We start from the raw sequence: 27,689 nt of genomic DNA on the forward strand, positions 1-27,689 counted from the left end.
ATCAACTACAATACAATGTGTAATGTGACTGAACCACAACCACAAATCAACTCCAATCCAATGTGTAATGTGTCTGCCCTCTCCCTGTCCAGGTTCAGTAAGGAGAACAAGGAGTCTATTGACCCGTACACGTACATGCCGTTCGGGGCGGGGCCCAGGAACTGTATCGGGATGCGTTTCGCCCTGATCATGATCAAACTGGCCATGGTCGAGATCCTCCAGAGTTTCACATTCTCCGTCTGCGACGAGACCGAGGTGAGACGCTCACCTGAGCAGACGGAATATGACATCATCAAATATCAGTATCATTCATAGAGTTGGATAGAGGCTGCACTTACCGCAGCACTTGTTTTAACATGGAGCTGATTTAACTTGGTTAACTTGGTAGCGGCAGATAGCTTAGTGGTTAAGAGCGTTGTGCCAGTAACCGAAAGGTCGCTGGTTCTAATTTCCGAGCCGACTAGGTGAAAAATCTGTTGATGTGCCCTTGAGCAAGGCACTTAACGTAATTGCTCATGTAAGTCACTCTGGATAAGAGCGTCTGCTAAATGACTAAAATGTAAAAATGTTAGCATCTGTTTTAACATAGACCTGTTTTAGCATGGTCACCACCTGTTTTAACATGGACCTGTTTTAGCATGGTCACCACCTGTTTTAACATGTTCACCACCTGTTTTAGCATGGTCACCTCTTGTTTTAACATGGTCACCACCTATTTTAACATGGTCACGACCTGTTTAACATGGTCACCACCTGTTTTAACATGGACCTGTTTTAACATGGACCTGTTTTAACATGGCCACCACCTGTTTTAACATGGCCACCACCTGTTTTAACATGGTCACCGCCTGTTTTAACATGGTCACCACCTGTTTAACATGGTCACCACCTGTTTTAACATTGACCTGTTTTAACATGGTCACCACCTGTTTTAACATGGTCACCACCTGTTTTAACATGGTCACCACCTGTTTTAACATGGTCACCACCTGTTTTAACATGGACCTGTTTTAACATGGTCACCACCTGTTTTAACATGGACCTGTTTTAACATGGTCACCACCTGTTTTAACATGGACCTGTTTTAACATGGTCACCACCTGTTTTAACATGGTCACCGCCTGTTTTAACATGGTCACCACCTGTTTTAACATGGTCACCGCCTGTTTTAACATGGTCAACACCTGTTTTAACATGGTCACCACCTGTTTTAACATGGTCACCACCTGTTTTAACATGGTCACCACCTGTTTTAACATGGTCACCACCTGTTTTAACATGGACCTGTTTTAACATGGTCACCACCTGTTTTAACATGGACCTGTTTTAACATGGTCACCGCCTGTTTTAACATGGTCACCGCCTGTTTTAACATGGTCACCGCCTGTTTAACATGGTCACCACCTGTTTTAACATGGTCACCACCTGTTTTAACATGGACCTGTTTTAGCATGGTCACCAGCTGTTTTAACATGGTCACCACCTGTTTTCACATGGTCAGGGGAATCAGGTCCTAGATCAGTGGTTAGATTAGTACCTAATGGTTCTTGTTAGTACGGGGAGCTCTGGGATCTAATCCTAGAATTGTGGTTAAGGCTGGGGAGGGTTATGTAACAGGAGTTATCAGACGTCCAAAGATCACCCCAACACACACAACGCCCACACACACACACACATAAACAGTAGTGTCCAACCAGTGAGTTGGAGATCATGGACACATAATTATAAGATCATGTAAATAACAATAATATATATCCCTTTAGCAGGATGCTTTTATCCAAAGTGACATATAGTCATGCATACATTTTAGGTATGGGTGGTCCCCGTTAACCTGGCGTTACAAGGCCCATGCTCTACCAACTGAGCTACAAAGGACCACAGTATTAAACCTTGTCCTGGACTAAAACACACTTCCAATGGACATTATCCCATAATGCAAGTTGTTGAATCCAGGGCCGTATTCACAAAGCGTCTCATAGTTGGAGATTGGCATCCAGGGTTAAATAATTTATTACGTTTTCTTTGGACAGGGACAAGGTGAAACAAAAGTCTCAGAAGTGAGAAGTTGCACCAGATTTAGCTAACAGCTCATTTACATCTGCAGTCCTTGAAATAAATAGATATATGCTATGTCATGTTACATTTACGTCATTTAGCAGACGCTCTTATCTAGATCCTGTTGGATATGGACGACCAGGGTTATGTTCTGTTCTGTTATTCTCTATAGATCCTGTTGGAGATGGACAACCAAGGTTATGTTCTGTTTTGTTATTCTCTATAGATCCTGTTGGAGATGGACAACCAAGGTTATGTTCTGTTTTGTTATTCTCTATAGATCCTGTTGGATATGGACAACCAGGGTTATGTTCTGTCATGTTATTCTCTATAGATCCTGTTGGAGATGGACAACCAGGGTTATGTTCTGTTCTGTTCTGTTATTCTCTATAGATCCTGTTGGAGACGGACAACCAGGGTTATGTTCTGTTCTGTTATTCTCTATAGATCCTGTTGGAGATGGACAACCAGGGTTATGTTCTGTTCTGTTATTCTCTATAGATCCTGTTGGAGATGGACAACCAGGGTTATGTTCTGTTCTGTTCTGTTATTCTCTATATATCCTGTTGGAGATGGACAACCAGGGTTATGTTCTGTTCTGTTATTCTCTATAGATCCTGTTGGAGATGGACAACCAGGGTTCTGTTCTGTTCTGTTATTCTCTATAGATCCTGTTGGAGATGGACAACCAGGGTTATGTTCTGTTCTGTTCTGTTATTCTCTATAGATCCTGTTGGATATGGACAACCTGGGTCATGTTCTGTTCTGTTATTCTCTATAGATCCTGTTGGAGATGGACAACCAAGGTTATGTTCTGTTCTGTTATTCTCTATAGATCCTGTTGGAGATGGACAACCAGGGTTATGTTCTGTTCTGTTATTCTCTATAGATCCTGTTGGAGATGGACAACCAAGGTTATGTTCTGTTCTGTTATTCTCTATAGATCCTGTTGGAGATGGACAACCAGGGTTATGTTCTGTTCTGTTATTCTCTATAGATCCTGTTGGAGATGGATAACCAGGGTTATGTTCTGTTCTGTTATTCTCTATAGATCCTGTTGGAGATGGACAACCAGGGTTATAGTCTGTTCTGTTATTCTCTATAGATCCTGTTGGAGATGGACAACCAGGGTTCTGTTCTGTTCTGTTATTCTCTATAGATCCTGTTGGAGATGGACAACCAGGGTTCTGTTCTGTTCTGTTATTCTCTATAGATCCTGTTGGAGATGGACAACCAGGGTTATGTTCTGTTCTGTTCTGTTATTCTCTATAGATCCTGTTGGAGATGGACAACCAGGGTTATGTTCTGTTCTGTTCTGTTATTCTCTATAGATCCTGTTGGAGATGGACAACCTGGGTCATGTTCTGTTCTGTTTTGTTATTCTCTATAGATCCCGTTGGAGATGGATATCCAGGGTCTGCTGATGCCCAAAAGACCAATCAAACTGAGGCTGGAGCCCCGTAGCAACACCCCCTCCACCTCTCTCAAGAGTCCAAACACATGACCAAATGCAGGAGTACCCTACCCAACCCTACCCTACCATCTATCTATCGATCTATCTGTCTAACATATGAGTCTATCTATCTATCTCACATATGAGTATATCTATCACTCTATCTATCTATCTATCTATCTACAGTTGAAGTTGGAAGTTTACATACACCTTAGCCAAATACATTTAAACTCAGTTTTTCACAATTCCTGACATTTAATCCTAGTAACAAATGCCCTGTCTTAGGTCAGTTAGGATCACCACATTATTTTAAGAATGTGAAATGTCAGATTGTTATTTTTTATTTTGTTTTTATTTTATTTAACCTTTATTTAACTAGGCAAGTCAGTTAAGAACAAATTCTTACTTACAATGACGGCCTACACCAGCCAAAGCCGGACGAAGCTGGGCCAATTGTGCGCCGCCCTATGGGACTCCCAATCACGGCCGGTTGTGATACAGCCTGGAATCGAACCAGGGGGTCTGTAGTGACAGGTCAAGCACTGAGATGCAGTGCCTTAGACCGCTGAACCACTCGGGAGAATGATTTATTTCAGCTTTTATTTCTTTCATCACATTCCCAGTGAGACATAAGTTTACATACACTCAATTAGTATTTGGTAGCATTGCCTTTAAATTGTTTAACTTGGGTCAAACGTTTCAGGTAGCCTTCCACAAGCTTCCCACAATAAGTTGGGTTTTGGCCCATTCCTCCTGACAGAGCAGGTGTAACTGAGCCAGGTTTGTAGGCCTCCTTGCTCGCACAAGCTTTTTCAGTTCTGCCCACACATTTTCTATAGGATTGAGGTCAGGGCTTTGTGATGGCCACTCTAATTCCTTGACTTTGTTGTCCTTAAGCCATTTTGCCACAACTTTGGAAGTATGCGTGGGGTCAATGTCCATTTGGAAGACCCATTTGCGACGAAGCTTTAACTTCCTGGCTGATGTCTTGAGATGTTGCTTCAATATATCCACATACTTTTCCTTCCTCATGATACCATCTATTTTGTGAAGTGCACCACAAAAGTATATAACTATCTATCTATCTATCTATCTATCTATCTATCTATCTATCTATCTATCTATCTATCTATCTATCTATCTATCTATCTATCTATCTATCTATCTATATCTCTGAATATTCAGACCTTACCCTGCTATAGGCTAATGAATATTCAGGCTGGGATTCAATAGGCTACTGAATATAATATGACAATAAGACTGCATTCATGATAAATGTTGCATATGTTGGCTCAACCGGAAATTACCTTTAAATGGCGCATAGCTGACAAAGAGCTGGGATTGAATCCTGGTCTCAGTTTGAGTAGGGCTCAGAAACACATTTTCACCAGATAAAAGAAAGATAGTAATACTATGGATGCATTAGGGGTACATGTCTTGTTAAAGTCAGACACCAGGGCTATTCAATCCATGGCAGATGTCATGTGTGGATCCTGCACACTACTGGCTGGAGGCTAGGATTCTCCTAGAATTTAGAACTCTAACTGGTGTTCTCTAGAACTCTACTCTCATTTTGTTCCTCTGGGTGTTCTGCTGTGCAGTCTTTCCAAAATAGAAACTTTACCGTCTGTTGAAATGATCGCTGCAGCTGCTTTGTTTTAAACTTTAATAATCACAAATCAATAAAAATCATCCCACTAAAGAACGAGGTCGTCTGTGTATTTATTAACATTCATAAATCAAAACATAAGACACAAACACATAATCATGAGCACAATCAATATATATATTGGTTGATTGATGTTCTTTATCAATAAATATGTCTAATTTCACTCAGCTAGGCCTAATTGTAGTGTTTTGACTTGGTCATCCACACATTTTCTTTTCTGAACCCAATACTGCCGCCGTGTGGCCGTTGGATGTAAATACACAGCCCTGGTAGCTCGCCTGGTTCTATTCCATACTACTGATCCACTCTCCACACTTTCCAGCTCTCTTGTACTTCCTGCATTTATAAACACAGTGCAGAGAATCTCTGGTCATGAAATTCACCTCCTTCACACAGAGAACAGTTCACCTTCATTTCGCAATACAAAACAAACAGTCGGGGATAGCAGCGACCAAACAAGTGATCAGATCAATTTTTTTTTAAATTCTCAATTACGCCCAGAACCAATGCCATATGTCAAGCACTTGTTGTCTGTTCCTGGAACCGAGTATTAACCCTCTCCCTTACAAGGGCATACTCTGTTTAGTGTTTACCTTTAGGAAATAAAAAATTATGAAAAAAATCTAATTTTGAATCTGAAGATATTTTAGCTTATAATTAGTTGGAATCACATCTTAGATGATGCTTCCCTTTTTCACTACCGACAACCCTTCACGTTGCAGGGCCCTTTGTGTGTGAGAGTCGAGAGTGTGTTTTTATTTAGTTTGTTAGCTAAATTAGCAAGATACGAGCAAGCTAACTAGCTAGTTAACTGTCTGCTAAAGTGAACCCATTGCAAACATGACATAAGTATGTGGACACCCGCTCGTCGATCAAACATCTCACTCCAAAATCATGGGCATTAATATGGAGTTGTTCCCCCCTTTGCTGCTATAACAGCCTCCACTCTTCTGGGAAGGCTTTACACTAGATGTTGGAACATTGCTAAAGTCCTGCAGGAAGAGCTACGACGCTAATATTAGTGTAAATTCTTCACGTTTCATGGACCCAAGATCCAGAGGTAACACTGTACAGTGCAATAGAAGTTTGCCCCAATGCAATTCTGAAGTCTAATACAGCCACAGTGTGACTTTAACTATTATTTTTGGGTGTGTCAAATTAACTACTTATTGTCTTTTGTTTAATTAATATAACAACATTCCAACCTTGTTCAGCTTTACCTAGTCCAAATATGGCATTATTCCACTATTTGTATCCGTTTGCATCAGTTTCAATATGGGACTCTTATTCTGAAGGCGAACTGCAAATTCCATTGTGTCTCATCCTTGTTGTGGCTAGCTTCACACAGGTGCTTTTCCGACGGGATACAACAATCACGCGCAAGTTGTACTGTCTCAAACAGAATACCGAGAAGAAGAATACCGAGAAGAAGAATACCGAGAAGAAGAATACCGAGAGCAACAGTCGGTAGTCGATCCACACTAGAACCGGACAGAAAAAAACAACTCAAAACCTGTCAGACCATTGGACAAGTGAACTCGAACCGAGCCTGAGAGAAAACGGGACCTTTGTTTTTAGAAGCAGCAGGGAGCCGAACCGGAGGAAAGATGAGTTTTCTGCCCTACTTCTCTGCTGAGACCTGGACACTCCTGGCCCTCCTCATCACCCTCATAGTGGTGTAAGGACTTCAAATGAAATTGTATTACATCAAATCAAATGTTATATGCCACATGCATGGTAGTTAACCGGTGTAGACTAACAGTGAAATGCTTACTCAGGGGTCATTTTCCAACAATGCAGAGTTAAAGATATGTTTTTATTTTTTGTAAATACTTCTCTAGAATATATTACTAGTTAATGTGTGTGTGTGTGTGTATAGGTATGGATACTGGCCCTATGGTGTATTCACTAAGATGGGGATCCCTGGACCCAAACCCCTACCTTACCTTGGCAATATGATGGAGTATAAAAAGGTTTGTAATAATATAATAATAATAATAATAATATGCCATTTACCAGACGCTTTTATCCAAAGCGACTTACAGTCATGCGTGCATACATTATTTGTGTATGGGTGGTCCCGGGGATCGAATCCACTACCTTGGCGTTACAAGCGCCGTGCTCTACCAGCTGAGCTGCAGAGGACCACGTTGGACACATTCATAGGAAACATCTCTTACATGTTTTACACAATAGTGTTTTTTCCCCCCCATGTAAAATAATACATTGAGAAGGACAACAATGACTAGCAGGTTGTTTAAACAATAGATAAATAAAAGGTCATATGAGACATGATAAGTCTAGAAGTTGTGTTGCTTCCCCCTGGGGACCGTAGAACAGAACAGAACAAACCCTCCTCAACCCTGACCTGTTTCAGGTGTTCAACACTCCTCAACCCTGACCTGTTTCAGGTGTTCAACACTCCTCAACCCTGACCTGTTTCAGGTGTTCAACACTCCTCAACCCTGACCTGTTTCAGGTGTTCAACACTCCTCAACCCTGACCTGTTTCAGGTGTTCAACACTCCTCAACCCTGACCTGTTTCAGGTGTTCAACACTCCTCAACCCTGACCTGTTTCAGGTGTTCAACACTCCTCAACCCTGACCTGTTTCAGGTGTTCAACACTCCTCAACCCTGACCTGTTTCAGGTGTTCAACACTCCTCAACCCTGACCTGTTTCAGGTGTTCAACACTCCTCAACCCTGACCTGTTTCAGGTGTTCAACACTCCTCAACCCTGACCTGTTTCAGGTGTTCAACCCTCCTCAACCCTGACCTGTTTCAGGTGTTCAACACTCCTCAACCCTGACCTGTTTCAGGTGTTCAACACTCCTCAACCCTAACCTGTTTCAGGTGTGTTCTCTGTTCAGGACACACCTACATAAACTAGGGCATGCCCAGGCATGAATCAGCTGGGTTTTTTTTGTTTTTGTTTTTGGCTATGTCGGCTACCAAGGTGGCTGACTAACTTGTTATTGTTGAAGAAGCGTCCACCTGTCCACTAGATTATACGTCACACTGGCAGAATCGCCTGAAAGAGGCGCATCGCCATCTGCTGACTGGAGTGGGTAAAACAGTTGAGGAAAATATTTTATTTATTTAATTGAAGCGAGATATATGGAAACGTACAAAGAGAAGCTTGTGTTGATTGATTAGTGCAGATGTTTAATGAGTGAAAATTGAAATACTATACTACTGCACATCTGCATAAGCATTTAAGGCAATTTCATATTCACTTAAACAGATATAACAATTAACAGCTAGGTCTTTACTGTCATGACTCGTGATGGTCCCACGTGAGAAGCCCAAGATCAGAATACAGAGAAGCAACAGTCTACAGAGAGCTCTCTCTCTCTCTCTCTCTCTCTCTCTCTCTCTCTCTCTCTCTCTCTCTCTCTCTCTCTCTCTCTCTCTCTCTCTCTCTCTCTCTCTCTCTCTCTCTCTCTCTCAATTCAATTTAAGGGCTTTATTGGCATGGGAAACGTGTGTTAACATTGCCAAAGCAAGTGAAGTAGATAGTAAACAAAAGTGAAATAAACAATAAATATTAACAGTAAACATTACACTCAGAAGTTTCAAAAGAATAAAGACATTTCAAATGTCATATTATGTATATATACAGTGTTGTAACAATGTGCAAATAGTTAAAGTACAAATGGGAAAATAAATAAACTAGGGCTGTCAAATGATAAAAAAATTTAATCAAATTAATCAGAATTTTCAGTGGATTAATCATGATTAATCACTATTTGCAATTACATCTGAATCCTAACCATTTTTTTTCTGAAATGCATACCAAAAGATAAATAACAGGACACAGATACATAATTTTCATATTATGTCTGTTTATTAACACAGCCAAATAATGGTGTTTTAAATCAAGCTGAAACATACTACACACCATAATATTTGTCTTTGTAATGTTCCATCACTTCCTCTTTGGCATTCCTCTTAACCAGGATGTACAATTTACAGTATTCAATTGAACAGAAAGCAATAAATGTAGTCAAATCATAACAGTGACCTACCACATTTTTGCACAATTTGAGTCATCTGTGGAAAAAAAACATTTTCAATAAAACTTTTAAATCAAACCAAAGAACAATCTTTTACCTTTTCCTCCATTCTTTAATCCAGTTGCTCAAAAATCCAGTTGCTAACTACTATAACATGTTGCACTGAAACTGGTCTTTTTGTTTGAACATCACCTTTCAAATCTACTGAGCTTCATCATCTTTCAGCCAGTTGCTGAGGCAAACTAACTTGTTCACATTTTCTGAAAGTAAAGCTGACCTTTTCTTGTTCACAATGTGACCTGCAACTGAGAAAAGTCGTTCACAGGGAACAGTGGTTGCAGGAGTGGCTAGATATCAAATTATCTGAGGTTGATTTTGTTAATTGCCTGCAAACATTCAGCGTGGTCTGGCGCAAACCACTTGCTGAATCTGACGGCCCAGCAAACGCATGTTTGGCGTTGACATGGTACTTCAAGCTTGAACAGCTCCGGTGAAATTGAAACTCCTTCTTACAAATCTTGCAAATAACCTTGTACTTGTTAACTGTACCATCATCATTCTTTTTATATTTGAATCCGTCAATAGGCCCACTTTGCTCACCTTGCTCCATCTCGCCTCTAGCTCCCAACCACTTTCCTGACCTGAATAATTTGTCACACTGCGCATGCGTGAAATGCGTTAAAAAAATTGACGTAATTAACAGCAAACAACTAATTAACGTCGTTAACGCGCTATTTTTGACAGCCCTAAAATAAACATAAATATGGGTTGTATTTACAATGGTGTTTGTTCTTCACTGGTTGCCCTTTTCTTTTGGCAACAGGTCACAAATCTTGCAGCTGTGCTGGCACACTGTGGTTTTTCACCCAGTAGATAAGGGAGTTTATCAAAATTGGGTTTGTTTTCGAATTCTTTGTGGATCGCTGTAATCTGAGGGAAATATGTGTCTCTAAGATGGTCATACATTTGGCAGGAGGTTAGGAAGTGCAGCTCAGTTTCCACCTCATTTTGTAGGCAGTGTGCACATAGCCTGTCTTCTCTTGAGAGCCAGGTCTGCCTACGGCGGCCTTTCTCAATAGCAAGGCTATGCTCACTGAGTCTGTACATAGTCAAAGCTTTCCTTAAGTTTGGGTCAGTCACAGTGGTCAGGTATTCTGCCACTGTGCACTCTCTGTTTAGGGCCAAATAGCATTCTAGTTTGCTCTGCTTTTTAGTTTGTTCTTTCCAATGTGTCAAGTAATTCTCTTTTTGTTTTCTCATGATTTGGTTGGGTCTAATTGTGTTGTTGTTGTTGTCCTGGGGCTCTGTGGGGTCTGTTTGTGTTTGTGAACAGAGCCCCAGGACCAGCTTACTTAGGGGACTCTTCTCCAAGTTCATCTCTCTGTAGGTGATAGCTTTGTTATGGAAGGTTTGGGAATCGCTTCCTTTTAAGTGGTTATAGAATTTAACGGCTCTTTTCTGGATTTTGATAATTAGCGGGTATCTGCCTAATTCTGCTCTGCATTCATTATTTGGTGTTTTACATTGTACACGGAGGATGTTTTTGGTGTTTGTCCCATTTTGTGAATTCTTGGTTGGTGAGCGGACCCCAGACCTCAGAACCATAAAGGGCAATGGGTTCTATAACTGATTCAAGTATTTTTAGCCAGATCCTAATTGGTATGTCAAATTTTATGTTCCTTTTGATGGCATAGAAGGCCCTTCTTGCCTTGTCTCTCAGATCGTTCACAGCTTTGTGGAAGTTACCTGTGGCGCTGATGTTTAGGCCGAGGTATGTATAGTTTTTTGTGTGCTCTAGGGCAACGGTGTCTAGATGGAATTTGTATTTGTGGTCCTGGCAACTGGACCTTTTTTGGAACACCATTATTTTTGTCTTACTGAGATTTACTGTCAGGGCCCAGGTCTGACAGAATCTGTGCAGAAGATCTAGGTGCTGCTGTAGGCCCTCCTTGGTTGGTGACAGAAGCACCAGATCATCAGCAAACAGAAGACATTTGACTTCAGATTTTAGTAGGGTGAGGTCGGGTGCTGCAGACTGTTCTAGTGCCCTCGCCAATTCGTTGATATATATGTTGAAGAGGGTGGGGCTTAAACTGCATCCCTGTCTCACCCCACGGCCCTGTGGAAAGAAATGTGTGTTTTTTGCCAATTTTAACTGCACACTTGTTGTTTGTGTACATGGATTTTATAATGTCGTATGTTTTTCCCCCAACCCCACTTTCCATCAATTTGTATAGCAGACCCTCATGCCAAATTGAGTCAAAAGCTTTTTTGAAATCAACAAAGCATGAGAAGACTTTGCCTTTGTTTTGGTTTATTTGTTTGTTTGTCAATTAGGGTGTGCAGGGTGAATATGTGGTCTGTCGTACGGTAATTTGGTAAAAAGTCAATTTGACATTTGCTCAGTACATTGTTTTCACTGAGGAAATGAACTAGTCTGCTGTTAATGATAATGCAGAGGATTTTCCCAAGGTTGCTGTTGACGCATATCCCACGGTAGTTATTGGGGTCAAATTTGTCTCCACTTTTGTGGATTGGGGTGATCAGTCCTTGGTTCCAAATATTGGGGAAGATGCCAGAGCTAAGGATGATGTTAAAGAGTTTAAGTATAGCTAATTGAAATTTGTGGTCTGTATATTTTATCATTTCATTGAGGATACCATCAACACCACAGGACTTTTTGGGTTGGAGGGTTTGTATTTTGTCCTGTAGTTCATTCAATGTAATTGGAGAATCCAGTGGGTTCTGGTAGTCTTTAATAGTTGATTCTAAGATTTGCATTTGATCATGTATATTTTTTTGCTGTTTGTTCTCTGTTATAGGGCCAAAAAGATTGGAGAAGTGGTTTACCCATACATCTCCGTTTTGGATAGATAGCTCTTCGTGTTGTTGTTTGTTTAGTGTTTTCCAATTTTCCCAGAAGTGGTTAGAGTCTATGGATTCTTCAATTACATTGAGCTGATTTCTGACATGCTGTTCCTGCTTTTTCCGTAGTGTATTTCTGTATTGTTTTAGTGATTCACCATAGTGAAGGCATAGGCTCTCTCTCTCTCTCTCTCTCTCTCTCTCTCTCTCTCTCTCTCTCTCTCTCTCTCTCTCTCTCTCTCTCTCTCTCTCTCTCTCTCCAGGGTTTCACTAACTTTGACACAGAGTGCTTTCAGAAGTACGGGAGAATCTGGGGGTGAGTTCAGTTGGCTGTACCGTAATAGGATGACTCAAAACTGTACTATGCTCTTTCCTTACAAGCTATCATGTGACCATGAATAATACTGTTAATAATAATATCAACAACAAGAATGTTTTATATGTAGTTTTATATGAGGTGGTTTAAGCCAGGTGTCTGTGTGTTTCTCCTCTGTGAAGGATCTATGATGGGAGGCAGCCTGTTCTGTGTACCATGGACAAAAGCATGATCAAGACCATCCTGATTAAAGAGTGTTATAACATCTTCACCAACCGCAGGGTGAGACACACACACACACACACACACACACACACACACACACACACACACTAATAATAATCTTAATAATAATAATCCTAACAGCATTATTTATATTATTAATACATTATCTGTGGAATTCATGTAAATATGAAGACCTCTGTCTGAAAGGTGAGCTGTTTGATAATTATTACAACTGTCCTCCATGTTTTAGAACTTCCATCTGAACGGAGAGCTGTTTGATAATTATTACAACTGTCCTCCATGTTTTAGAACTTCCGTCTGAACGGCGAGCTGTTTGATGCGTTGTCCATTGCCGAGGACGATACATGGAGACGGATCCGCAGTGTCCTCTCTCCTTCCTTTACCTCAGGACGACTAAAAGAGGTAGAACCATCCCTCCATCTCCCTCATCCTTTTATCATCTGTCATTTCTTCTCCTGTTTTATCAATTTATTATAAACTCATTATAGCTTGTTATAAACTCTTTATAAACTCATTATAGCTCGTTATAAACTCTTTATAAACTCATTATAGCTTGTTATAAACTCTTTATAAACTCATTATAGCTTGTTATAAACTCTTTATAAACTCATTATAGCTTGTTATAAACTCTTTATAAACTCATTATAGCTTGTTATAAACTCCTCTCTCTTCTCTAGATGTTTGGTGTCATGAAGCAGCAGTCTGCTAACCTCTCTCTCTCTCTCTCTCTCTCTCTCTCTCTCTCTCTCTCTCTCTCTCTCTCGCTCTCTCTCTCTCCTCTAGATGTTTGGTATCATGAAGCAGCACTCCTCTACCCTGCTGAATGGAATGAAGAAGCAGGCAGATAAAGACCAGGCCATCGAACTGAAGGAGTGAGTCCTGACCTCTGACCCCTAACCTCTGACTTTTCACCTTACACCTCTGAGTCTTTGATTGTAATACACACACACAGTGCCTTCAGAAAGTATTCACATCCATTGATTTATTCCACATTTTGTGTTACAGCCTGAATTCAAAATGGATTAAAAAAATAAAAAAATAAATCACACATCTACACACAATACATTTTACATTACATTTTAATAATTTAGCAGACGCTCTTATCCAGAGCGACTTACAGTAAGTGAGTGCATACATTTTTCATACTGGCCCCCTGTGGGAAACGAACCCACAACCCTGGCGTTGCAAGCGCCATGCTCTACCAACTGAGCTACAGGGGACTCCAATACCCCATAATGACAGTGAAAACATGTTTTTAGGACATTTATCGAAAATGAAATACAGAAATACTCTCATTTACATAATTATTCACACCTCCGAGTGAATACATGTTAGAATCACCTTTGGCAGCGATTACAGCTGTGAGTCTTTCTGGGTAAGTCTCTAAGAGTTTTGTACACCTGGTTTGTACAATATTTGCACATTATTCTTTTAAAAATTCTTCATGCTCTGTCAAGTTGGTTGTTGATCATTACTAGAAAGCCATTTCAAGTCTTGCCATAGATTTTCAAGCCGATTTAAGTCAATACTGTAACTAGGCCACTCAGGAACATTCAATGTCGTCTAAGTAAGCAACTCCAGTGTATATTTGGCCTTTTGTTTTAGGTTATTGTCCTGCTGAAAGGTGAATTTGTTCATTTCAAAGCAGACTGAACCAGGTTTTCCTCTAGGATTTTGCCTGTGCTTAGCTCTATTCTGTTTATTTTTATCCGAAAAAACTCTCTAGTCCTTGCCGATGACAAGCATACCCATAACATGATGCAGCCACCACCATGCTTGAAAATATGAAGAGTGGTACTCAGTGATGTGTTGCGTTGGATTTGCCCCAAACGTAACACTTTGTATTCAGGGCATAAAGTTAATTTCTTTGCCACATTTTTAGCAGTTTTATTTTAGTCCCTTATTGCAAACAGGATACATGTTTTGGAATATGTTTTATTCTGTACAGGCTTCCTTCTTTTCACTCTGTCAATTAGGTTAGTATTGTGGAGTAACTACAATGTTGTTGATCCATCCCCAGTTTTCTCCTATCACAGCCATTAAACTGTAATGGTTTTAAAGTCACCATTGGCCTCATGGTGGAATCCCTGAGCGGTTTCCTTCCTCTCCGGCAACTGAGTTAGGATGGACGCCTGTATCTTTGTAGTGACTGGGTGTATTGATACACCATCCAAAGTGTAATTAATAACTTCACCATGCTCAAAGGGATATTCAATGTCTGCTTTAAAAATATATATATTATCTACCAATAGGTGCCCTTCTTTGCGAGGCATTGGAAAACCTCCCTGGTCGTTGTGGTTGAATCTGTGTTTGAAATTCACTGCTCGACTGAGGGACCTGACAGATAATTGTATGTGTGGGGTACAGAGATGAGGTAGTCATAAAAAAAATCATGCTAAACACTATCATTGCACACAGAGTGACTCCATGCAACTCATTATGTGACTTGTTAAGCACATTTTTACTCCTGAACTTATTTAGGCTTTCCATTACAAAGGGGTTGAATACTTATTGACTCAAGACATTACAACTTTTCATTTTTAATTAATTCCACTTTGACACACATCACTTTGTGTGGAAGGCCAGTGACACAAAATCTAAATGTTATCCATTTTATATTCAGGCTGTAAAACAAGAAAATGTGGAAAAAGTCAAAGGGTGTGAATACCTTCTGAAGGCACTGTATATAATATGCGACTTAACAGACGCTTTTATGTTTTTTTGGGAAATACCTCTATGGTTGTGGTCAGTAGTTGTGGTCAGTAGTTCTGGTCAGTAGTTGTGGTCAGTAGTTGTGTGGCTGTGGTCAGTAGTTGTGGTCAGTCGTTGTGTGGTTGTGGTCAGTAGTTGTGGTCAGTCGTTGTGTGGTTCTGGTCAGTCGTTGTGTGGTTCTGGTCAGTAGTTGTGGTCAGTAGTTGTGGTCAGTCGTTGTGTGGTTCTGGTCAGTAGTTGTGGTCAGTAGTTGTGGTCAGTCGTTGTGTGGTTGTGGTCAGTAGTTGTGGTCAGTCGTTGTGTGGTTCTGGTCAGTAGTTGTGGTCAGTAGTTGTGGTCAGTCGTTGTGTGGTTGTGGTCAGTAGTTGTGGTCAGTCGTTGTGTGGTTCTGGTCAGTCGTTGTGTGGTTCTGGTCAGTAGTTGTGGTCAGTAGTTGTGGTCAGTAGTTGTGTGGTTCTGGTCAGTAGTTTTGGTCAGTAGTTGTGGTCAGTAGTTGTGTGGATGTGGTCAGTAGTTGTGGTCAGTAGTTGTGGTCAATAGTTGTGGTCAGTAGTTGTGTGGATGTGGTCAGTAGTTGTGGTCAGTCATTGTGGTCAGTAGTTGTGGTCAGTCGTTGTGGTCAGTCGTTGTGTAATTGTGGTCAGTAGTTGTGGTCAGTAGTTGTGGTCAGTCGTTGTGTGGTTGTGGTCAGTAGTTGTGGTCAGTCGTTGTGTGGTTGTGGTCAGTCGTTGTGGTCAGTCGTTGTGTAATTGTGGTTGTGTTGCAGGTTCTTTGGGCCCTACAGTATGGACGTGGTCACCAGCACAGCCTTCAGTGTGGACATTGACTCTCTGAACAACCCTTCAGACCCCTTCGTCTCCAACGTCAAGAAGATGCTCAAGATTGACCTGTTCAACCCACTGTTCCTTCTTGTCTGTGAGACCACGCACACACACACACACACACACACACACACACACACACACACACACACACACACACACACAAATCTCTCCTAATCGGTGAGACCACACACACAAAAAAACACACGGAAGCAAAGTTGTACTTTTTAATCATATAAAGTGATATACCTTTTTATGAAAGGTTTCTCTTCTCCTCTCCCCTCCTTCTCCAGTGTTCTTCCCCTTCACGGGTCCTATCTTGGAGAAGATGAAGTTTTCTTTCATCACGACTGCAGTGACGGACTTCTTTTACGCTTCGCTGGCTAAGATCAAATCTGGACGCGGCACTGGGAACACAACTGTAAATGTTTTATATTTGTATTTAAATATTCTGAATTTATATATTGAACAAAAATATAAACGCAGCATGCAAAAATGTCAACGGTTTTACTGAGTTACAGTTCATATAAGGAAATCAGTCAATTGAAATAAATAAATTAGGCCCTAATCTATGGATTTCACATGACTGGGCAGGGGCGCAGCTATGGGTGGGCCTGGGAGGGCATAGGCCCACCCACTGGGGAGCCAGGCCCAGCCAATGAGAACGAGTTTTTCCCCACAAAAGGGCTTTATTACAGACAGAAATACTCCTCAGTTTCATCAGCTGTCCGGGTGGCTGGTCTCAGACGATCCCGCAGGTGGAGATCCTGGGCTGGTGTGGTTACACGTGGTCTGCGGTTGTAAGGCCAGTTGGACGTATTGTCAATGTCTCTAAAACAACGTTGGAGGCGGTTTATGGTGGAGAAATTAACATTCAATTCTCTGGCAACAGCTCTGGTGGACATTCCTGTCACGCCCTGACTCTGGGGACTCTTATTTGTTGAGTCAGGGTGTGTATTTTCTATGTGGTGATTGTCTATGTTGTATATTCTAGGATTTGTATTTCTATGTTGGCCGGTGTGGTTCCCAATCAGAGGCAGCTGTCGCTCGTTGTCTCTGATTGGGGACCATACTTAGGCAGCCTATTGGCACTAGTGTGTTGTGGGATCTTGTTCCGTGTAGGTATGTTTTGTGTTCTACCTTGGACTTCACGTTTCGTTTGTTTATTGTTTTGTCGGTTGTTTATTCATTAAAATAAACATGTACGCATATCACGCTGCGCCTTGGTCCGTCCCGTTCATCAATGATCGTGACAGAGGATCCCACCAAACGAGGACCAAGCAGCGTGTCCAGGAGCAGACAGCCTGGACCTGGGAGGAGATCCTGGACGGTAAGGGATCCTGGACTTGGGAGGAGATTCAGGCTGGGATGGATCGCCGTCCTTGGGAGGAGACAGTGGAGGCCCGGTATAGAGAGGGGAAACGGCGCCAACAGTGCCGACGATGGAGACCCGAGAGGCAACCCCAAGAAAATGTTTGGGGGGGCACACGGTGTGGACGACGAGGCAGCAGGAGGCCGTTAAAGGGTGGGTCTGCAGGTTAGGAGAGGAGGCCACCATGTTACGGGGGCTATTGGTTCAGAGGGAGCAGGAGCTATTAGGTCAGAGTGAGGCGCTACAGGAGGCTAAAAGGGAGAAGGAAAGTGTAGAGGCACGGCGAGAGGAGCTGGTTAGGCAGCAGAAGGAAGTGGTGCGTGTCGCCAGTCCGGTCCGGCCCGTTCCTGCTCCCCGCACTAAGCCAGTGGTGCGTGTTCCCAGTACGGCCCGACCCGTTCCTGCTCCTCGCACCAAGCCAGTGGTGCGCGTCGCCAGTCCGGCCCGTCCTGTTCCTGCTCCTCACACCAAGCCAGTGGTGCGCGTCGCCAGCCTGGTCCGGCCTGTTCCTGTCCCTCGCACCAAGCCAGTGGTGCGCGTCGCCAGCCCGGCCCGGCCCGTTCCTGCCCCTCGCACCAAGCCAGTGATGCGCGTCGCCAGCCCGGTCCAGCCCGTTCCTGCCCCTCGCACCAATCCAGTGGTGCGCGTCGCCAGCCCGGCCCGGCCCGTTCCTGCCCCTCGCACCAAGACAGTGGTGCGCGTCGCCAGCCCTGTCCGGCCTGTTCCTGTCCCTCGCACCAAGCCAGTGGTGCGCGTCGCCAGCCCTGTCCGGCCTGTTCCTGTACCTCGCACCAAGCCAGTGGTGCGCGTCGCCAGCCCGGTCCGGCCTGTTCCTGCTCCTCGCACCAAGCCAGTGGTGCGTGTGTCCAGTCCGGCACGGCCCGTGCCTGTTCCACCGGTGCCTGGTTCGGCACCGGTCAGCTGCTCTACTCCGGAGCCAGAACAGTCCGCTCCACCGGTGCCTGATCCAGCTCCGGTCAGCTGCTCCAGTCCGGAGCCTGAGCAGTCCGCTTCACCGGTGCCCGGTCCAGCTCCGGTCAGCGGCTCCAGTCGAGACCCAGACGTCAGCCCCTCTCCAGGTTCGGGGTCTCCCACACCAGGGTCCAGACAGGGCCTGGCGTATCGTGGGAGGAAGGAGAGGGGAAGCAACGCGCCGAGGTCCAGACCAGACCAGGGACGCAACAGGGAGGCGGAGAGTAAGAGGTCGTCACGCCCTGAGCCGGATCCGCCTCCGAGTCAGGGTGTGTATTTTCTATGTGGTGATTGTCTATGTTGTATATTCTAGGATTTGTATTTCTATGTTGGCCGGTGTGGTTCACAATCAGAGGCAGCTGTCGCTCGTTGTCTCTGATTGGGGACCATACTTAGGCAGCCTATTGGCACTAGTGTGTTGTGGGATCTTGTTCCGTGTAGGTATGTTTTGTGTTCTACCTTGGACTTCACGTTTCATTTGTTTATTGTTTTGTCGGTTGTTTATTCATTAAAATAAACATGTACGCATATCACGCTGCGCCTTGGTCCGTCCCGTTCATCAACGATCGTGACAACTCCTGCATGCCAATTGCACGCTCCCTCAAAACGTAAGACATCTGTGGTATTGTGTGACAAAACTGCACATTTTAGAGTGGCCTTTTATTGTCCACAGCACAAGGTGCACCTGTGTAATGATCATGCTGTTTAATCAGCTTCTTGATATGCCACACCTGTCATGTGGATGGATTATATTGGCAAAGGAGAAATGCTCACTAACAAGGATGTAAACAATATTGTGTACAAAACTTTTGAGAAATCAGCTTTTTGTGAGTATGGAACATTTCTGGGATCTTTTATTTCAGCTCATGAAACATGGGAACAACACTTTACATGTTGCATTTATATCTTTGTTCAGTATATATTATGTTTAGGAAACCTATGTTTGTCAACGTCTGGGTGAGGTGGTGAAACGGAATCAGGCGCAGGACACAACTGAGAAATGGATTTACTAAAACAAAAGTAAACCATAACAAACCCTCCACGCCGGGAAGAGCAGTACAACAGCTCACCAAAACCACGTAAAACAATGGACAATCACGCACAAACCCAGGAGGGAAAACAGAGGTCATTATAGGGAAACAAATAAGCATAATAGGTAACAGGTGTGAATAATAAAGACAAGACTAGTGTAACACAGAAACATAGATCGGTGGCAGCTAGTACTCCGGTGACGACGAACGTCAAAGCCTGCCCGAGCAAGGAGGAGGGGCAGCCTCGGAGGAAGTCGTGACAGTTTGTGTTGGTTGTAATTGGACCAGAGCCAGTAGAATCTGGTTGTGTTGGTTGTGATTGGACCAGATCCAGTAGAATCTGTTAGTGTTGGTTGTGATTGGATGGATTTTTACATCATTTATTTCTGCTTCCAGAGTCGGGTGGATTTCTTACAGCTGATGATCGACTCTCAGAAAGGCAGCGAAACAAAGACAGGAGAGGAACAGACTAAAGGTACCTGCCAAACACACACCTGTTAACTACTGTTACAAACACACACCTGTTAACTACTGTTACAAACACACACCTGTTAACTACTGTTACAAACACACACCTGTTAACTACTGTTACAAACACACACCTGTTAACTACTGTTACAAACACACACCTGGAAACTACTGTTACAAACACACACCTGTTAACTACTGTTACAAACACACACCTGTGTTCTCCAACAAGGTAACCCCCACACCATGACCAAAATGCAGGAGGAGTTAGATACTGTGTTCCCCAACAAGGTAACCCCCACACCATGACCAAACTGCAGGAGGAGATAGATACTGTGTTCCCCATCAAAGTAACCCCCACACCATGACCAAACTGCAGGAGGAGATAGATACTGTGTTCCCCATCAAAGTAACCCCCACACCATGACCAAACTGCAGGAGGAGATAGATACTGTGTTCCCCAACAAGGTAACCCCCACACCATGACCAAACTGCAGGAGGAGATAGATACTGTGTTCCCCATCAAAGTAACCCCCACACCATGACCAAACTGCAGGAGGAGATAGATACTGTGTTCCCCATCAAAGTAACCCCCACACCATGACCAAACTGCAGGAGGAGATAGATACTGTGTTCCCCAACAAGGTAACCCCCACACCATGACCAAACTGCAGGAGGAGATAGATACTGTGTTCCCCAACAAGGTAACCCCCACACCATGACCAAACTGCAGGAGGAGTTAGATACTGTGTTCCCCAACAAGGTAACCCCCACACCATGACCAAACTGCAGGAGGAGATAGATACTGTGTTCCCCAACAAGGTAACCCCCACACCATGACCAAACTGCAGGAGGAGATAGATACTGTGTTCCCCAACAAGGTAACCCCCACACCATGACCAAACTGCAGGAGGAGATAGATACTGTGTTCCCCAACAAGGTAACCCCCACACCATGACCAAACTGCAGGAGGAGATAGATACTGTGTTCCCCAACAAGGTAACCCCCACACCATGACCAAACTGCAGGAGGAGATAGATACTGTGTTCCCCAACAAGGTAACCCCCACACCATGACCAAACTGCAGGAGGAGATAGATACTGTGTTCCCCAACAAGGTAACCCCCACACCATGACCAAACTGCAGGAGGAGATAGATACTGTGTTCCCAACAAGGTTGTGTGTTGAGGTACTGATGTGTGTGTAACCCCGGTGCCAGATGTGTTGAGGTACTGATGTGTGTGTAACCCCGGTGCCAGATGAGGTGAGGTACTGACGTGTGTGTAACCCCGGTGCCAGATGTGTTGAGGTACTGATGTGTGTGTAACCCCGGTGCCAGATGTGTTGAGGTACTGATGTATGTGTAACCCCGGTGCCAGATGTGTTGAGGTACTGATGTGTGTGTAACCCCGGTGCCAGATGTGTTGAGGTACTGATGTATGTGTAACCCCGGTGCCAGATGTAGTAAGGTACTGATGTGTGTGTAACCCCGGTTCAGGCTCCTATCCAGTACGAAGCTCTGATGCAGATGGACTATCTGGACAGTGTGTTGAACGAGTCTCTGAGACTGTACCCCATCGCCGCCCGACTGGAGAGGGTCGCCAAGAAGACGGTGGAGATCAACGGCATCGTCATCCCCAAAGACTGCGTTGTCATGGTTCCCACATGGACACTCCACCGCGACCCAGAGATCTGGTCCGACCCTGAGGAGTTCAAACCAGAGAGGTACTGGACCGCACCGTAACCACAGCAAAACCACAATACAACCACATCACAACCACAATACAACAATAACACAACCACAGCACAACCACAATTCAACCATATCACAACCACAGCACTACCACAACACAACCACGGCACAACCACAACACAAGCACTACTTTACCACAACACAAGTCAACTACAATACAATGTGTAATGTGACTGAACCACAACCACAAATCAACTACAATACAATGTGTAATGTGTCTGAACCCCAACAACAAATCAACTACAATATAATGTGACTGAACCACAACCACAAATCAACTACAATACAATGTGTAATGTGTCTGAACCCCAACCACAAATCAACTACAATATAATGTGACTGAACCACAACCACAAATCAACTACAATACAATGTGTAATGTGTCTGAACCACAACCACAAATCAACTACAATATAATGTGACTGAACCACAACCACAAATCAACTACAATACAATGTGTAATGTGTCTGAACCCCAACCACAAATCAACTACAATATAATGTGACTGAACCACAACCACAAATCAACTACAATACAATGTGTAATGTGACTGAACCACAACCACAAATCAACTACAATACAATGTGTAATGTGTCTGCCCTCTACCTGTCCAGGTTCAGTAAGGAGAACAAGGAGTCTATTGACCCGTACACGTACATGCCGTTCGGGGCGGGGCCCAGGAACTGTATCGGGATGCGTTTCGCCCTGATCATGATCAAACTGGCCATGGTCGAGATCCTCCAGAGTTTCACATTCTCCGTCTGCGACGAGACCGAGGTGAGATGCTCACCTGAGCAGACGCACCACCTGTTTTAGCATGGTCACCACCTGTTTTAACATGGTCACCACATGTTTTAAAATGGTCAACACCTGTTTTAGCATGGTCACCACCTGTTTTAACATGGTCACCACCTGTTTTAACATGGTCACCACCTGTTTTAACATGGACCTGTTTTAGCATGGTCACCACCTGTTTTAACATGGACCTGTTTTAACATGTTCACCACCAGTTTTAACATGGACCTGTTTTAACATGGTCACCACCTGTTTTAGCATGGACCTGTTTTAACATGGTCACCACCTGTTTTAACATGGACCTGTTTTAATATGGTCACCACCTGTTTTAACATCGACCTGTTTTAACATGGTCACTGCCTGTTTTAACGTGAACCAGTTTTAACATGGTCAACACCTGTTTTAAAATGGTCACCACCTGTTTTAGCATGGACCTGTTTTAACATGGTCACCACCTATTTCAACATGGACCTGTATTAACATGGTCACCATCTATTTTAACATGGACCTATTTCAGCATGGTCACCACCTGTTTTAACATGGACCTGTTTTGGCATGGTCACCACCTGTTTTAACATGGTCACCACCTGTTTTAACATGGTCACCACCTGTTTTAGCATGGACCTGTTTTAACATGGTCACCACCTATTTTAACATGGACCGGTTTTAGCATGGTCACCACCTATTTTAACATGGACCTGTTTCAGCATGGTCACCACCTGTTTTAAAATGGTCACCACCTGTCTTAGCATGGTCACCACTTGTTTTAACATGGTCACCACCTGTTTTAACATGGTCACCACCTGTTTTAGCATGGTCACCACCTGTTTTAGCATGGTCACCACCTGTTTTAACATGGTCACCACCTGTTTTAACATGGTCACCACCTATTTTAGCATGGACCTGTTTTAACATGGTCACCAACTTTTTTAACATGGAAATGTTTTAACATGGTCACCACCTGTTTTAAAATGGTCACCACCTGTTTTAACATGGACCTGTTTTGGCATGGTCACCACCTGTTTTAACATGGTCACCACCTGTTTTAACATGGTCACCACCTGTTTTAACATGGTCACCACCAGTTTTAACATGGTCACCACCTGTTTTAACATTTTCCTGTTTTAACATGGTCACCACCTGTTTTAGCATGGACCTGTTTTAACATGGTCACCGCCTGTTTTAACGTGAACCTGTTTTAACATGGTCAACACCTGTTTTAAAATGGTCACCACCTGTTTTACCATGGACCTGTTTTAACATGGTCACCAACTTTTTTAACATGGACCTGTTTTAACATGGTCACCACCTGTTTTAAAATGGTCACCACCTGATTTAACATGGTCACCAACTATTTTAACATGAACCTGTTTCAGCATGGTCACCACCTGTTTTAAAATGGTCACCACCTGTTTTAATATGGTCAGCGCCTGTTTTAGCATGGTCACCACCTGTTTTAACATGGTCACCACATGTTTTAAGATGGACCTGTTTTGGCATGGTCACCACCTGTTTTAAAATGGTCACCACCTTTTTTAACATGGTCACCACCTGTTTTAACATGGTCACCACCTGTTTTAACATGGACCTGTTTTGGCATGGTCACCACCTGTTTTAACATGGTTACCTCCTGTTTTAACATGTCACCACCTGTTTTAACATGGACCTGTTTTGGCATGGTCACCACCAGTTTTAACATGGTCACCACCTGTTTTAATATGGTCAGCGCCTGTTTTAGCATGGTCAACGCCATCGTTGCACATATAGAAGAATAAGGAAGAATCTCAATTGTCTTTCCTTGATTCCTTGCATTCACCAGCCCCACCTCCTCCTCAAAACCCATTGGATGAGAAAGAATGCGAGGAATCAAGTAAATGAAATTGAGATTCTCCCTAGTCCTCTATTCAACTCTATGTTGACACTTCACACATAAAGACACTGGGGGGCGCTCTAGATCTGTGGTTAGGTTACTGTCTAATGGTTCAGGTCAGGACTATTCTTAGATCAGTGGTTATGTTAGTGTGTAATGGTTCAGGTTAGGACTGGGTCAGGGGAATCTGGTCCTAGATCAGTGGTTAGGTTAGTGTGTAATGGTTCCTGTTAGTACTGGGGGCTCTGGGATCTAATCCTATAATTGTGGTTAAGGCTGGGGAGGGTTATGTAACAAGAGTTATCAGACGTCCAAAGATCAACACAACACGCCCACGCCCACACACACACATAAACAGTAGTGTCCAACCAGCGAGTTGGAGATCATGGACACATAATTATAAGATAATATAAATAACAATAATATATATCCCTTTAGCAGGATGCTTTTATCCAAAGTGACATATAGTCATGCATACATTTTAGGTATGGGTGGTCCCCGTTAACCTGGCGTTACAAGGCCCATGCTCTACCAACTGAGCTACAAAGGACCACAGTATTAAACCCTGTCCTGGTCTAAAACACACTTTCAATGGACATTATCCCATAATGCAAGTTGTTGAATCCAAGGGCCCGTATTCACAAAGCGTCTCATAGTTGGAGATTGACATACAGGGTTAAATAATTTATTACGTCTCTTTGGACAGGGACAAGGTGAAACAAAAGTCTCAGAAGTGAGAAGTTGCACCAGATTTAGCTAACAGCTCATTTACATCTGCAGTCCTTGAAATAAATAGATATATGCTATGTCATGTTACATTTACGTCATTTAGCAGACGCTCTTATCCAGAGCGACTTACAGTTAGTGAGTGCATACATTATTTATAATTTTTCATACCCCCCCATGGGAATCGAACCCGCAACCCCTGGCGTTGCAAACGCCATGCTCTATCAACTGAGCTACATCCCTGCCTGCCATTCCCTCCCCTACCCTGGACGACGCTGGGCCAATTGTGCACCGCCACCATGGGTCTCCTGGTTGCGTCCGGCTACGACAGAGCCTGGATTCTAACCAGGATCTCTAGTGTCACAGCTAGCACTGCAATGCAGTGCCTTAGACCACTGCGCCACTCGGGAGACACAATCATGTTTTGTCATGTCATGTTATTCTCTATAGTTCCTGTTGGAGATGGACAACCAGGGTTATGTTCTGTTCTGTTATTCTCTATAGATCCTGTTGGAGATGGACAACCAGGGTTATGTTCTGTTCTGTTATTCTCTATAGATCCTGTTGGAGATGGACAACCAGGGTTATGTTCTGTTCTGTCATGTTGTTCTCTATGGATCCTGTTGGATATGGACAACCAGGGTTATGTTCTGTTCTGTTATTCTCTATAGATCCTGTTGGAGATGGACAACCAGGGTTATGTTCTGTTCTGTTATTCTCTATAGATCCTGTTGGAGATGGACAACCAGGGTTATGTTCTGTTCTGTTATTCTCTATAGATCCTGTTGGAGATGGACAACCAGGGTTATGTTCTGTTCTGTTATTCTCTATAGATCCTGTTGGAGATGGACAACCAGGGTTATGTTCTGTTCTGTTATTCTCTATAGATCCTTTTGGAGATGGACAACCAGGGTTATGTTCTGTTCTGTTATTCTCTATAGATCCTGTTGGAGATGGACAACCAGGGTTATGTTCTGTTCTGTTATTCTCTATAGATCCTGTTGGAGATGGACAACCAGGGTTATATTCTGTTCTGTTATTCTCTATAGATCCTGTTGGAGATGGACAACCAGGGTTATATTCTGTTCTGTTCTGTTATTCTCTATAGATCCTGTTGGAGATGGACAACCAGGGTTATGTTCTGTTCTGTCATGTTATTCTCTATGGATCCTGTTGGATATGGACAACCAGGGTTATGTTCTGTTCTGTTATTCTCTATAGATCCTGTTGGAGATGGACAACCAGGGTTCTGTTCTGTTCTGTTATTCTCTATAGATCCCATTGGAGATGGACAACCAGGGTTATAGTCTGTTCTGTTATTCTCTATAGATCCCGTTGAAGATGGATATCCAGGGTCTGCTGATGCCCAAAAGACCAATCAAACTGAGGCTGGAGCCTCGTAGCAACACCCCCTCCACCTCTCTGAAGAGTCCAAACACATGACCAAATGCAAGAGTACCCTACCCAACCCTACCCTACCCTACCATCTATCTGTCTAACATATGAGTCTATCTATCTATCTAACATATGAGTATATCTATCACTCTATCTATCTATCTATCTATCTACAGTTGAAGTTGGAAGTTTACATACACCTTAGCCAAATACATTTAAACTCAGTTTTTCACAATTCCTGACATTTAATCCTAGTAACAAATGCCCTGTCCTAGGTCAGTTAGGATCACCACATTATTTTAAGAATGTGAAATGTCAGATTGTTATTTTTTTATTTTATTTTATTTTATTTAACCTTTATTTAACTAGACAAGTCAGTTAAGAACAAATTCTTACAATGACGGCCTACACCGGCCAAAGCCGGACGAAGCTGGGCCAATTGTGCGCCGCCCTATGGGACTCCCAATCACGGCCGGTTGTGATACAGACTGGAATCGAACCAGGGGGTCTGTAGTGACACGTCAAGCACTGAGATGCAGTGCCTTAGACCGCTGCACCACTCGGGAGAATGATTTATTTCAGCTTTTATTTCTTTCATCACATTCCCAGTGAGACAGAAGTTTACATACACTCAATTAGTATTTGGTTGTCTTGCCTTTAAATTGTTTAACTTGGGTCAAACGTTTCAGGTAGCCTTCCACAAGCTTCCCACAATAAGTTGGGTTTTGGCCCATTCCTCCTGACAGAGCAGGTGTAACTGAGTCAGGTTTGTAGGCCTCCTTGCTCGCACACGCTTTTTCAGTTCTGCCCACACATTTTCTATAGGCTTGAGGTCAGGGCTTTGTGATGGCCACTCCAATTCCTTGACTTTGTTGTCCTTAAGCCATTTTGCCACAACTTTGGAAGTATGCTTGGGGTCATTGTCCATTTGGAAGACCCACTTGCGACGAAGCTTTAACTTCCTGGCTGATGTCTTGAGATGTTGCTTCAATATATCCACATACTTTTCCTTCCTCATGATACCATCTATTTTGTGAAGTGCACCACAAAAGTATATAACTTTCTATCTATCTATCTATCTATCGATCTATCGATCTATCGATCTATCGATCTATCTATCTATCTATCTATCAATCTATCAATCTATCAATCAAT

General features: G+C 43.1%; 1 protein-coding gene across 1 annotated transcript; it reads left to right on the top strand.

The window, feature by feature from the left end:
* LOC311121509 (cytochrome P450 3A27-like) lies at positions 1-27,689 on the top strand. Its single transcript, XM_084195989.1, has 11 exons — positions 1-255; positions 12,322-12,374; positions 12,557-12,656; positions 12,909-13,022; positions 13,404-13,492; positions 16,099-16,247; positions 16,447-16,574; positions 19,925-20,024; positions 21,465-21,720; positions 22,363-22,525; positions 26,469-27,689. The coding sequence occupies exons 1-11, from the start codon at positions 16-18 to the stop codon at positions 26,580-26,582; spliced, it is 1,506 nt and encodes a 501-aa protein (XP_084052115.1). The 5' UTR covers positions 1-15; the 3' UTR covers positions 26,583-27,689.

This window comes from Coregonus lavaretus, assembly GCF_964263955.1.
Source record: "Coregonus lavaretus genome assembly, contig: HAP1_SCAFFOLD_1934, whole genome shotgun sequence".
NCBI classification, from domain to species: Eukaryota; Metazoa; Chordata; class Actinopteri; order Salmoniformes; family Salmonidae; genus Coregonus; species Coregonus lavaretus.

Bases quoted from the DNA above. Each gene is read 5' to 3' on its own strand.
- LOC311121509 (XM_084195989.1), top strand. From the start codon at position 16: ATGTGTAATGTGACTGAACCACAACCACAAATCAACTCCAATCCAATG. The intron at 13,493-16,098 runs GTGAGTCCTGAC...GTTGTGTTGCAG, and splicing joins CAGGCCATCGAACTGAAGGA to GTTCTTTGGGCCCTACAGTA. The intron at 22,526-26,468 runs GTGAGATGCTCA...TATTCTCTATAG, and splicing joins CCGTCTGCGACGAGACCGAG to ATCCCGTTGAAGATGGATAT.